Source organism: Pseudopipra pipra, chromosome 30, assembly GCF_036250125.1.
Source record: "Pseudopipra pipra isolate bDixPip1 chromosome 30, bDixPip1.hap1, whole genome shotgun sequence".
In the NCBI taxonomy this organism is placed as follows: Eukaryota; Metazoa; Chordata; class Aves; order Passeriformes; family Pipridae; genus Pseudopipra; species Pseudopipra pipra.
This window is the reverse complement of record NC_087578.1, coordinates 341,933-354,706: the sequence shown is the minus strand read 5'-3', so window position 1 is coordinate 354,706 and position 12,774 is coordinate 341,933. Positions and strand designations below refer to the sequence as shown.

General features: G+C 63.1%; 2 protein-coding genes across 3 annotated transcripts; both read left to right on the top strand.

Moving 5' to 3' along the window:
* The first annotated feature begins 466 nt into the window (after nucleotides 1–466).
* On the top strand, nucleotides 467–5,086 carry LOC135404153 (LETM1 domain-containing protein 1-like). 2 transcript variants are annotated; one of them, XM_064638767.1, is made up of 9 exons: nucleotides 467–655; nucleotides 1,210–1,376; nucleotides 1,479–1,609; nucleotides 1,782–1,864; nucleotides 2,604–2,790; nucleotides 2,876–2,977; nucleotides 3,418–3,570; nucleotides 3,820–3,916; nucleotides 4,373–5,086. In XM_064638767.1, exons 1-9 carry the CDS (start codon nucleotides 546–548, stop codon nucleotides 4,441–4,443), a joined length of 1,101 nt encoding a protein of 366 aa, XP_064494837.1. In that variant the 5' UTR covers nucleotides 467–545; the 3' UTR covers nucleotides 4,444–5,086. The 2 variants fall into 2 exon arrangements, with proteins under 2 accessions (XP_064494837.1, XP_064494839.1); XM_064638769.1 differs by having other exon boundaries at nucleotides 470–655; nucleotides 1,494–1,609.
* A 117-nt stretch (nucleotides 5,087–5,203) lies between these two features.
* On the top strand, nucleotides 5,204–11,118 carry LOC135404125 (elastin-like). Its single transcript, XM_064638701.1, has 5 exons — nucleotides 5,204–6,259; nucleotides 6,399–7,435; nucleotides 8,151–8,209; nucleotides 8,270–8,377; nucleotides 11,109–11,118. Exons 1-5 carry the CDS (start codon nucleotides 5,977–5,979, stop codon nucleotides 11,116–11,118), a joined length of 1,497 nt encoding a protein of 498 aa, XP_064494771.1. The 5' UTR covers nucleotides 5,204–5,976.
* Nucleotides 11,119–12,774: the final 1,656 nt, after the last annotated feature.

The following is a 12,774-nucleotide window of genomic DNA, read 5'->3' as shown; positions in this document are numbered from 1 at the left end:
TCCCCCGTGCCCGGACAGCGGGGGAAGGATGGGGGGGCAGGAGAGGCCCCGCCACGGGCCCCTCAAAGGCCGGGAAGGGATTTACCCCCGGTGAAGCGGGAGGAGGGTCCCGGTCCAGGCTCCGGGCTGGGGGTCCCGCTGGCAGAGGGAAGGGGGGGGCCTGTTCAGGCCAGAGGTCCCGGAGCCGATACCGGGGATGAGGGATCGGTCCGGGCTCCAGGCTGGGGGTCCCGGGGCCGGTACCGGGGATGAGGGATCGGTCCGGGCTCCAGGCTGGGGGTCCCGGGGCCGGTACCGGGGATGAGGGATCGGTCCGGGCTCCAGGCTGGGGGTCCCGGGGCCGATACCGGGCGTGAGGGATCGGTCCGGGCTCCAGGCTGGGGGTCCCGGGGCCGGTACCGGGGGTGAGGGATCGGTCCGGGCCGGGGGTCCCGGGGCCGGTACCGGAAGGGGGGGGAGGGTGATTGGTCCAGGCCCCGCCCCCGGAGCACCAGCAGCCAATCAGCGGCCGCAGCGCCACGTGACCGCCGCCCGTGCCCGCCAAGATGGCGCTGTCCAGGGCCGCCGCCCGCGGGGTGCTCTGGCGCCTCGGCCCCGCCGCCCTCGGCCCCCGGCGCGGCCGCATGGAGCCGCTGCCCGTGCTGGGGGCGTCCAGGTGAGCGGAGACCGCCCTCCGGGGCAGCCACGGCCCGTGGGACACAACCTCCTCAGGGGCGGCCGCCGGCACCGCAGCCCTGACCCCCCCCAAACACCGACCGCAGCCCCCCCAAATACTGACCGCGGGCCCCGACCCCCCCCTAAAAACACAGACCGCGGGCCCCGACCCCCCCCCCAAAAACACCGACCGCGGGCCTCGACCCTTCCCAATACCGACCGCAGCCCTGACCCTCCGCCAAATACAGCCTCCATCCCTTACTCCCCTGGTCCTCCCCCGTTACACCCCCGGTACTGGCCATGGCCCCTCCCTCCCCCGCCGTTGCTCAGGCCCCAGTGCCCCCTCAGTGGCCCCCGTTACTCCACAACCCCCCATTCCTGCGGTGCTGTTCCCTGCCCTGGTGCCACCTGGTTTCCCCCTCCCCGAGGCCCCCGGGCCCTGGTTGATTCCCAGGCCCCACTCCCCCCCCAGCCCTGGCCCGGGGGGGTCTCAGGTCTTCCTCACCTCTCTGGGGGCATCCTGAGCCCAAAGCTGACCCGGGGGTGGTGGTGCAGGTGCCAGGTGTTCAGGTCCCAGGAGCGTCCCCTCTCCTCCCGGGCCACCTCCCGGGCCCTCGTGGCTGCTGTGGCCGCCGTGGCCCGGAGGGTCAACGCCAGGTACGAGCGTTACCTGGAGAGGAGCTTCCCCAGGTTCTACGTCCTGTACAGCACCTTCACCTCAGGTGAGTCCCGAGGGGGAGCCCAAAAGTGGGTCCCAGGAGGTGGGATGTATCCTGCCGCTTCAGGTGGAACAGCGACAGCAGCTACACCACCCCAGGATTCAGTGCTCTGTCCAACAGGAATCCAGGCGCTGTTCCTGGAGGTGAAGGAGATCGGCAGGATCAGATTCAGGATGTCCCGGCAGCGGCTGAAGGTGCAGCAGCTCCCATACCGGGACATGGAGCGGCTGCGCCAGGTGAGCCCCCTCCCCATGGAAAAGGGCTGGAATTCCTGGGGGATGTACCTCCTCTGCCTAAACACAGGGACTGGGAGCTGCAGCCACCGCTGGGGCCGTGAACTGCAGGGACTCGCAGGGAGTTTGGGGGGTTTGGTGTCGGATCCTGACTCTCTCCTCCATCTGGAGGCAGTTCCGCAGGGACGCGCTCAAGGCCATTCCCATTGGGATCATCGCCATCCCACCCTTCGCCAACTTCCTGGTCATCGTCCTGATGTGAGTACTGGGGTCCCTGACCCCCAGATTCCACGGAATTGGGGTTTTCAGAATGAAGAATCCGGCCACGCTCTCCCTATCAGGACAAACACCCAGATCCTGAGGAGCCGGGTGCTGGATTTGCTATCCCGGCTTCTGGGGCCGTTGTCTTACCCGAATCATGGAAATCAATTAAAATCATGGAATCAATTAAAATAATTTAATAAAAGAACTATCAGAGAGACCCTCCCTGGAGTGTCCTCAGCCACAGGCACCTCCATGCACAATCCCTTGGAGTGTCCCTGTCCCCACCAGCTCTCCGGAACCAGGATAAATCCCCACTAAATCCTGGGATTTTGCAGCTCTGCTGCCCCTCCCAGGGCTCCCAGTCCTGGTTAATGTCCTTGTCTGTGACCTCAGCTCACGGGGGACATGAGGGAAGGCTCTGTAGGGGCCAGGCTGGATATGTGGGATCAGTGGGATCAGGCTGATGGGGTGAGGTCCTGCCCTGGGCTCCCCACGGCCCTGTGGAATAAAATGGAACGCTCCAGGCTGGGGGCAGAACGGGAAAGGACCTGGGGGGGCTGGACGTGAGGCCACAGGCACCTGGCTTGTGTCAGCCACAGCGTGGGGACACGGCCAGCAGTGGCCTTGGCAGCGCCCAGGGCTTTCCTTGGCCTCCTCCACAGCCCAGACCCCACCTGCCCCGTGCCCCCTGTGCCATTCCCTCCCTCAATCCCTCTCTCCTCTCTCACCCCAGGTATTTCTTCCCACGGCAGCTCCTGATCCGCTACTTCTGGACGCCGCAGCAGCAGCTGGAATTCCTGGATGTCTATGATTCCATCCGGAGGGACTCATACCCGGATGTGGTGCAGAGCCTGGCGCTGGCAGCGCAGTCCCTGCCCGAGCCCCGGCCCCGGGAGCTCCTGCAGCAGCTCTGCTCCCAGGTACATCCCCCTCGGTCACACCATCACCCCTTGGGGGGGTTGTCACCTGGCAGAGGTGTCACCTGCCCTCCTGGGGCTCTTGCAGGTGCAGGGAGGTGCCCGGCCCCGCCTGGCCCAGCTCTTGGCTGTGAGGAGTTTGTTCTCGGGGTCTCCACTGGTGCTGAACAGGCTCCAGGTGGATCATGTGGTGAGTCCAGCTCAGTGCAGGTGCTGCCCTGCTCAGGTGTGCCTCAAACTGGGGGCTGTGCCCCAAAACCAGTCCACATGTGGATGAAAAGCTGGACAGGTGGCCCTGAAATCCCCCCGTATCCTGGGCTTGTCCCCATCCCATGGGCAGCAGCTGAGGGGGGCTCAGGTGAGACCCCACCTGCAGTGCTGCCTCCAGCTCCCAACATCAGGAGGACATGGAGCTGCTGTGAGTGAACCCAGAGGAGGATTGTGGGAAGGAATTCCTCCCTGTGAAGGTGGGGAGGCACTGGGTGGGATTTCCCAGGGAATGCCCCATCCCTGGAAGTGTTCAAGGCCGGGCTGGATGGGCCACTCGGGCAGGTGGCAGTGCTGTGGGTCCCACCCCTGTTTCAGGAGGGGTTGGATATCACCCAGGTGACCTTCCCCTGTGTCTTGCAGAGGGCCCTGAGCCAGGTGCTGTTCCTGACCCCCCACTTACCGGCCGTTCTCCTGCGGCATCGCCTGCTGAGCCACATCCTGGAGATCCGGCACCTGGACCGGGCCCTGCTGCGCCTGGGGCTGGGGCAGCTCTCTGAGGAGGAGCTGCGAGCGGTGAGGACCCTCAGCACCCCCATCCCAGGGCTGGGTCACCCCAGGTGTCACCTTGGGGCACAGGGGGATCCCCCAGACCCACCCTGGGTGGGTGGCGGTTGCCCTCTCCTGAGAAGGTGTTCTCCCAGCCTGTTTCCCACATTGGGATCACACCTGGAGCCACACCCAGGCCCCTCCTCGTGCCATGGCAGGATCCTGGTGTGATGCTGGTGCTCCACGTGCCCACCCTGACCATCTGTGTCTCCCCAGGCCTGTTACCTGCGTGGGCTCAACGCCACCCACCTGGGCCGGGCCGAGTGCTGGGCATGGCTGGAGCAGTGGCTCCAGCTCTCCTGTGAGCTCCAAGGTACCTGCTGGGGACACACACACACAGCGGGCCCCCCCGGCTTCTCTGGGCACAGGGAGTGTCGCTCCTGGGGAATTCTGGGGTGAAAGGGGGACTTCGTCCCGCTCTGGGCTGCCAGATGTGCCTGTCCCACAGAGCTCTGGTGGCAGATTCCATCCCCAGGGGAAAGAAAATGGGAATGGGAGGGAAGTGGGGTGCCCCCACGCCCATCCCAGTGCTCCCAGTCTTCCCAGTTCTCATCCCAGTGCTCCCCTAATGCCCAGTGTCCCCTATGTCCACTCCTGTGCCTGCTGCAGGGCCCTGATCTACTCACTGCCCATCCCATGCCCATCCCAGCACCCCCAATGTCCCCCAGTGCCCCTCCCATCCCGGTCCCAGCACTCCCAGTCTGCCCAGGGCTCCCCTGTGCCAGTCCCAGTGCCCCCAGTCTCCGACCCTGCTCCCGTGTTCTTCCAGCTTCCGAAGCTTCTCTCCTGGCCCACAGCATGGTCCTGCTGTCCCTCAACTACAGCCGGCCCTCAGAGTGATGGCCCTGTGCCCCTCACCCGGCCTGGTGCCCCTCACCTTGGCCCTGTGCCCCGACCTGGTGATCCCCAGGCTGGTGCTGCCGAGATCCGGGCGCTTTGCTGAGCCAGCGTCGGGTCCTCACTCCCCTCGGCGCCGTCGGGAGCGGCCACTGCTGCTCCAGGGCCGAGCACGACCAGGAGACGTGGCTTCGTTATCCCAGTAATTAACTGCATCCCGCTAATTATGGGAGACAGAGGGTGGCTCCCTGGCCCGGGGACGGTTCCGTTGGATCCAGGGACTTTGTGCCGGAGGCTTTTCCCTTGTTTCTTTTCTCCACTGGACAGTCTTAAATGTAACCCCCCACCCCGAAGGGTTCAGAAACGGCCCCAAATCCCCCCTCGGAACCCCCTAAATCCCTGTAAGACCTTCCCAGGAGGATTCTGGGGGTTTGTCTGTCCGGAGCAGGCAGAGGGAGGGAGGGGGGGGGTCCCTGGGCTGCCTCCTCCAAATTCAGCCTCGTTGGAGCTAATTAGACCTTTCCACCTCTGTGTTTCCCACTGGGCAGTGGCGGCTCCGGGGGCTTCAGGGGGTTAAACCTCCCCCTCCACCCCGCCCTGCATGAGGAATTCCCGAACTTCCGAGGTTTATTAAAGCCCAAAGGAATCAGCGGCTCCGGTGTCTTTTGGGAGGGGGCCTTGGTGGCGCTCTGTCCCTCTGGGAGGGGACACTGGGAATGGGGACACCTGCAAAATGTCCCTTTTGAAGCATTTTTGGGGTATAAAGTGGTAGGGCATTCCCCCCCCCTTCTCACTGTTTTTTGGGAATTGGTGACTGCTCCCATGAGGAATTCACTGTGAGGGGATTTAACCCCCTTAAAGCCACAACTCACTGTCCAATTTAACCACTTCTTTTTCAACTTAAATACTCCCTTTAAATACAGCGTTATGCAGGGCAGGAAAGGCTGGGGAAAATTAGTAATATTGTGGAGAAGCTTTGGATTCACAACATTTGGGAAACTAAAAATGAGAAAGCCAGTGGGAGCTGGGAGGGGGCTGGGGACACACCCAGATTTCAGGGAGCAGGGGACTTAGAAGCACAGGATCGAGCAGGACCCAGCGTTAGTGTGGATTAAATCCAATAAAAGTTATATTAAAAGGCAAAGATCCCCTCAGGTTGCCCCAGGAACAGCGAAATCTGGGTAAAAGCAGAATAAATCCTGTTACTTCTTGCCTTTTTGGGAAGCATCATCTGTCCCCACACCAGGGGATCCATCGGGAGCTGTCACCACCTCTGGGACACGGGGCTGTGGGGAGCAGGGGGGCTGTGGGGATGGAAGCTACAGGAAATAGGGATTTTGACCTTCAGGCTCTGTCACCCCTCAGCCCGTGTCACCTCTCATCCCCTGTCACCACATCCTGGGGCCCCGCCAGCCCGGGGGGCGGGGGCGACACGTTCTGCCCCGTCCCCATCCTGTCCCCGGCGGTGCCACGAGCGGGGCCGCGCAGTCCCCAGGGCGCGGTCCCCCCGGCGCGGTCCCCCCGGGACGGGTGGCGATGCTGCCGGGGCGGCGGTGGCGCCGGGCCGGGCCGGCCGTGCCCCTGCGGGCGCTGTTCGGGTACCGGTACCGGGCGGAGAACGGGCGGGAGGTGGCGATGGCCGCGGGGGAGCGGCTGCTGCTGCTCCGCAGGGCCACCCCGGACTGGTGGCAGGTGCGGCGGCCCGGGGACCCCCCCTGGGCGCGACCCTTCTTCGTCCCCGCCGCCTACGTGGCCGAGGAGGAGCCGGGTGACAGCGGGACCCGGAGCCCGCGGACCCTCGGGCAGCCCGCGGGGACGGGTGGGTGGGGCGGGGGGGGCACCGGGCTGGGGTCACGGAGCTGATGGGGGAACGGGGCTGGGGGGCACTGGGAGGACGGAGCCGTGGGTTGGGCACACGGGGCTGGAGGGGCACGGGGCTGGGGGGGCACAGGGAGAAGGGAGCTGTGGGGCTGAGAGGGCACTGGGAGAACGGGCTGGGGGTCCTGGGCTGGGAGTCTGGGTGCCCAAGGCTGGGGGTACACTGGGGCTGGGGGACAGCGGGGACGCGGGGATGGGGATATTGGGGGCACCAGGGGCAGGGGGACACGGGAAACCAGGGCTGGGGCCCGGGGGTGGTGGGAGTGTCTGTGCCCCGTCGTCGGCAGCACGGAGGATCATTTTGTGTGGGTGGGTGCCCTCCTCTCTGCCCCCAGGCCTGGGGAGGCGGCAGTGCTGCTCGCCGGAGGACCTGTGTGCCCCCTCCGCGTCCCCCCCCCGCGCCGTGGGCACCGGCACCGGCCAGCTGGCAGGGGGGGTCACCCCCACCCCCACCCCCGCGCAGTGCCAGTCCCAGCAGGACACTGGGGTGAGTGGGGGCTGGGTTACCCCCCTGGACACCCTGTGCCCCCCAGACCTGCTCCTCTCAGAGCCCCCCTCCGCAGTTTTACCGGGGTTCCCTGTCCCTGTCCCCCCAGCCCTGCACCCCTGTGCCCCTCCCCCCGTGTCCCCCCCTGCACTCTCCAACCTCTCCCTCGCCACTTCCCACTGCGGGGCACCGGAGGAAGTTGGGGGGCGGGGGGAGGGCACCGTGCCGGGAGGGGGGGCATTGGGGGGGCACCTGGGGGCTGGGGAGATACGACAGGGCAGGGGGACATTGGCGGGCTGGGGGGAAGATAACGGGGACACGGGGGGGGCACAGCAGGGCTGGGGGTGCGCTGTGGGCATTGCCCGTGTGCCCCCCCCCAGTTCGGGTCCTGCCCCTCAACCCTTTTCCTCCCCCAAGGTGTCTCCCCCGGGACCCACCACGATCTCCCGCAACCCGGAGGGGCTGCAGCGGGAGGGGCGGGGGGCCGCGCCCCCCGTGCCGGCTGGGCCCCCCCTGCAGGTTTTGGGGTCCTGGGAGCGGCACCGGGACCCCGAGAGCGGCCGCTGCTTTTTTTACAGCCCCGAGAGTGGCACCAGCTCCTGGAAACCCCCCCGGCTGCATCGGGACCGGGTGGGCACTGGGGGGGTGGGCACGGAAGGACAGCGGGGGAGGGAGGGAGTAGGGCGCTGCCAGCCCCCCACCAGTGGGGTCTGCACCCCCAGCCCCTACATGGCCCCCCCACTGACCACCTCGACCCCTCCAGCTCCCACCCCCGGTCTCCTTTAGCCCCTCCCTGCTCCCTCATCGTGCCCTCGTGCCCCCCAATGTCCCCTGTCTTGCTCTCACACCCCCCTTTTGCCCCCCCCACGGCCCCCCAACTTCTCGATTCTCCCTAATTATCCTCCCCCAATATCTTCTCTCTCCAACCCGTGTGACCCCACTACTGCCCCTCCTGACCCCTCCAGTTCCCCGCCACTGACCCCCCCGACTCCCACAATGCCCCCCAGTTCCCTCTCGACCCCCCCAGTGCCCTCTCGCTGCCCCCCTTGTCCCTGCACAGCCACATTGGTGCCCCAATTAGAGCCAGCGCTAACTATGTGTGGGGGGACAGTCCTGGGGGGTCGGTCCTGGGGTCCTCCGAGGCTGATTGTGTCCCTTGTGTCCCCCCAGGGCCGCCCCCTCCCTGCCGAGTCCCCCACGGACAACGGCAGGACAGAGCCCCGGGGGTGTGGGGGTGAGCTGGGGGATGGAGAGGAGGGGGGCACGCCGGGGGGGCAGGGCAAGGGGGGGTAACGGGGAGCATTGGGGAGGGTGTGGGGGCTCCCTCACACTGTCCCCACCCCAGCAGGTGATCCATGGCGGGAGCCTCGCCCACCACAGCCCTGAGGACTGGGGGGCCGACCTGTGAGTTACCCCAAACTGGGGGGCTGGGGGGTGGCTGAGGTGGTCGGGGGGTGCTGGGAGGGTCCGGGGGGGGCGCGGGGTCAGCCCAGCCCCTGTCCCGTGGGAGGTGCCCAAGGCTCGGCAGCTGCACAGGACTGAGGTTGCCAAGAAGGGCAGGAGGCTCAGGGGGTCACAGGGGGGAGAAGGGGGTCTACCAGGCTGGGGGTGTGGGGGGGCTCTTGTGCAGGGGCTCTTGTGCAGGGGCTGTGCCAGGCTGGGGTCCCCACAGAGGTTCTGGGCTTCCTGGGGCTGGGGGGCTGTGCCGGGCTGGGGGGAGGGATCAGACCTGGGGTGCTGCCACTGCCCAACAGGGCTCTGCTGGCATGGGGGGCACACCCGGCTGGGCAGGGTGTGGGTGTGTCCCTCACCTGCTCCCCCAGGAAGAGCTGGGGGGGCTTCTGGGTTCTGCTCCTGGCTGGGAACAGCCCTGTCTCCCACGAGGAGCCCCAGGGGTTGGTACCCCCGGGGGAGGGGGGCATAGGGGTAGGGGGCAGCAGGGGGAAGGGGCTGTGGGGGAGTTTGGGGGGCTGTGGAGGGATCTGGGGAGCTATGGAGGCACAGGAGGCAGAGCAGCCCTGACAACCTTGTCCCTGTCCCGTGTCATTGTCCTCCCGAGACCAATCCCATATCTGCCCCCAGTCCCTGTGCACTCACTGGTCCCAGGAACTCCCTCCGGCCCAGTGACTCTTACTGGTCCCAGTGTCCTCTGCCAGTCCCAGTTTCCTTCCCTTCCTTCACACTGCCCTCCCTCCCCCCACCATTCCCTCCTGCACCCCACCAGTCCCATTTGCCCCCTGCCAGTTCTCTCCATCCCAGTTTGCCCAGTGCCTCCCATCCCCATGTGCCTCAGTAGCCCCATCCCAGTGTGCCCAGTGCCCCTGTGGGACTTTGCAGGGCCTGGGCTTGAGCAGGCACTGGGCTGAGCAAAAAAACCCCTGAATTTTGAGGGATTTTGAGGGGGTTTTGCCTTTCATTCTGGAAAATAATTTTGCTGCCTAGTGGTGCCAGAGCTATGGGACTGAGTGGCACTTTGTGGTGCCCCAAATCCCCCCACAAAGCTGCCCCAGCCCCTCTCTCCACAAATCCCCGGGCTCTTTAGTGCCAGCCTTTACTTTTGGTTTTTTGCCTGCTCCCTTCCCCTTGGGGGGATTTTGGATGCCCTGCCTCACCACGTGCCCAACAATGACAAGCCCATCCTGCCTTGCACCAACAATGCTCTTGAAAGCACCACCAGCCCCCTCAGTCCCCCTGCACTGCCACCGCTCACACAACGCCGGGCTGGGTTCACTTCTGGGCCCCTCAGCGCCACAAGCACACGGAGCTGCCCTGCTCCAGCCCTGCAGCTCCTCTCATTCATCTCCCGGCTCGGCTGCAGACGCTGCCCTTGGCCTCATCCAGCCCAGCCCCGACTGCCTGCGGGGACTCCACCACGCTTTGCACAAGCACCAAAAGCAGTCCCACCACAGCCTCCGCCCGCAGGGCACACACACCAGGCCCTGCCTGGGTCTGCCACGCAGGGAGCTGCTGCTGCCGTGGGGCAGCGGGGACAGAGCCTCGGCCGTGTGGCGCAGCAGGGTCAGGGGCCCAGGCAGCTGCCAGGCAGCAAGGCCTGAGCCCCGAGCCAGCAGCAGCACCGGGCCCTGCCCACGGTGCTCCCGCCCAAGGCTGGGCCCTGCAGGCAGGGGCAGAACCCCCTCCCTGGGGCGGCCTTGCTGCCCCGGCCCTCGGCCGGCCCAGCCTCTCCCTGTGCGCGCTCCCCACAGCACAGGCTGCACTGGGGCATTTGCTGCGGGGGCCCTGCAGAGCTCCCCCGAGGGAACACCTCCTCTGGGCGGTCACGGCCTGTCCTCTCCATTCCGGAATGGCCCCTGGCAACCAAAGAACCAGTGCCCCACAGCCCCACGGTGTAGCCCCACCCCTGTGCCATGGGCCTCCAGGGCTTCCCGTGACAAAGCACCCCCTCCAAACCCTTGTCAGGTATGAAATTGGCTGACAGGGCTCATGGATGCTTTTAGGAAATAGGTACAAGCTTTTCTTGAATATTGGGGGGTCATTTTTTTAATTATTAGTGTTTAGAGTTATCCATTTGAGGGCAGGATGTCCTCTAGGCCACTGTTTTTTTCCATTTTGAGTGAGAAATATTTTTCAAAGAAATGGGATGGAGTTGAAGTTGTGTGTGTTGGCAAGAAGGGATTTCAGTTCAGAGAAATCAATCCAATGGAAGAGTCAGAAGATCTCTCAGTTCTGTGGGATGTGAGTGTGACACCAGTGGTGTGGAATAAGAGGTGGAGATTGTGTTGGGTGTGTCTGAGCTGCAGTTCCTCTTCCCACAGCCCCCTCCCAGTGCTGGGCTCTGCAGGGGGAGCTGGCAAGGGGTAGAGAACATGACCCTGTTTTGGCTCCTGCTGGGCAGGGCTGGCACAGCATCAGTGCTGTCTCCCAACATTCCCCCCATCCAGGGGCTGGGGGTGGGCACAGCCAGGCCAGCTGAGCCCAGTGAGCCCAAGGGATATTCCAGCCCCTGTGCCCATGCCAGCTCAGATAGAAAAGCTGAGGGAAGGAGGAGAAAAGGGGGCAGTGGTTATTCCCAGAGTTTGCCTTCCGGGAAGTGCCACACCATGCTGAGGGGAAGGACAAAATAAACCTTTGTTTTTTGGCGGTGAGGGGGGAAGATGTTTTTAGGGCTCCCTGAGGCCCTTGGGGAGAGTGACAGGAATGTTCCGTTGGTGCCTTTCCAGACTGGCTCCCTCTGAGCTGCCCCTGCAGGGGGAGGGGTTCCCGAACCCACTGCTCTGAAAACCTTCCAAGGCCTTTGCAGAACCACTGCTTGGGGTTGAATTGTGTTTTCTGCTCCTTGCAGGCTCAGCTGATCACAAACAGGCCTTTTTTGTGTCCACCAAACCTGTAAATCGTTGCCCTTTAAAGTAACAAGTCAGCATCGGCTGATTGCGAGAGATTTGTATGTTTGTACTGCCAAAACCTCCAGTGCGACATCCCTCTCACTTCAGACCTTGTGCAGTGAAATAAACCTTTTCTCCTGCTTTAATGTGACAAGAAGGATGAGGTGTCCAAGCCATGACGTGAATCTCCCAAGTATTATCAGCGTCAATGATTCCAGGGAACACAAGAGTTCCCTACATGAGTTGTGGATGAGCACCCTAACAAAAATGCGCTGTAACCGTTCCCTAGCGGTCCCCAAACCCCCGTGGGGAGTAACTTCACAGCTGTATCAGTTAACAAGACTGACTGGGAGATGACCAGGTCCACTCCGGCACTCCCTGTGGTGGCTGGCAGAGAGCAGGGACACGGGGCCGGAGGAGGCGGCGGTGGAAGTGGATGTGCGGGGCCGGGCTGAGCGCTGGATTTGTGGGCGCGGCAGAAGCGGTGGCACAGGGTGAGGGGTTTAGCAGGGCTGTTCCTGAGGCACCTTATGGTGAGTCATTGTCAGCAGGAGGCAGATATAAATCTGCTCTTTTTCAGAATCGACCCAGGGTGGGTCAAGAGGATCACTGGGGTTTGAGTCTCGGGTTGTGAGAGGGAATTGTTTCTCTTTAGAATCATTCTCTGCGAGGGGTGCACCCACCAAAGAAAGTAAATCAGTTCCATTTGTAGGTTACAGGTGGCTTAATGCCGAAAACACCTGTTGCCATGATGACAATAAATTTAAAGCTTTTTCACCTGGCTTCTGCCCCAACTCTTCCCCAATTTGCTTCCATACAGCAACATTCAAGTTTCCCTCTAGAGGAAACCAGGAGCAATTGTCACGTACCCAAACTAGTAGCGTTACCAATGACAACTGGCAGACATTACTGCCGTATATCTTTAATATCTTTGTGAGTATCTCCATCTGATTTTTTTGTTCCCGTGTTAGTGATTCCCATGGTTCCCAGCTGCTCACCTGCTGTCCTGCAAAGGTGATGGACACACACAGTCAAATCCTGTCCCGGGTCGCTGTCCTGGTTCAGCTGGGCTATGCCACTGGAATTCCGGCTATATTTTCTGGATTAATTTTGCATGCTCCACTTCGGCGACATTTGTGGCATACTGGGGCATGGACCCCAAGGAGTGTGGCATAATGGAATAATTTATTGCAGTTCCTTCACGGTTTATATACCATGTTACATCAGCAGTAAATTCCTCTTGGTAATTTTTCTCTGTATCTGCTTTTTAGTTAAGCATTCACTGTCCATGAGAAACATAGTCCCAAGCAATTTCCCACACACAAGGATACATCTCACCACATCCGCATTTATCTTGCCAAGTTCCCCTTCTGAGTTTCTCCCAGGGTCATAGAATCTTGGTTCCCTACAGGTTTTCATAGCAGGGGGGTCGGGAACCCCTCTCCCTGCAGGGTCAGTTGGTCAGTTCAATCCAGTGTAGTGGGTTGGCTCTGACTGGAGGCCAGGTACCCACTAAAGCTGCTCTCTCAGTCCCCTCTGCAACTGGACAGAGGAGAGAAAATATAACGAAGGGTTGATGAGTTAAGGACTGGGAGAGATCATTCACTGATCATCGTCATGGGCAAA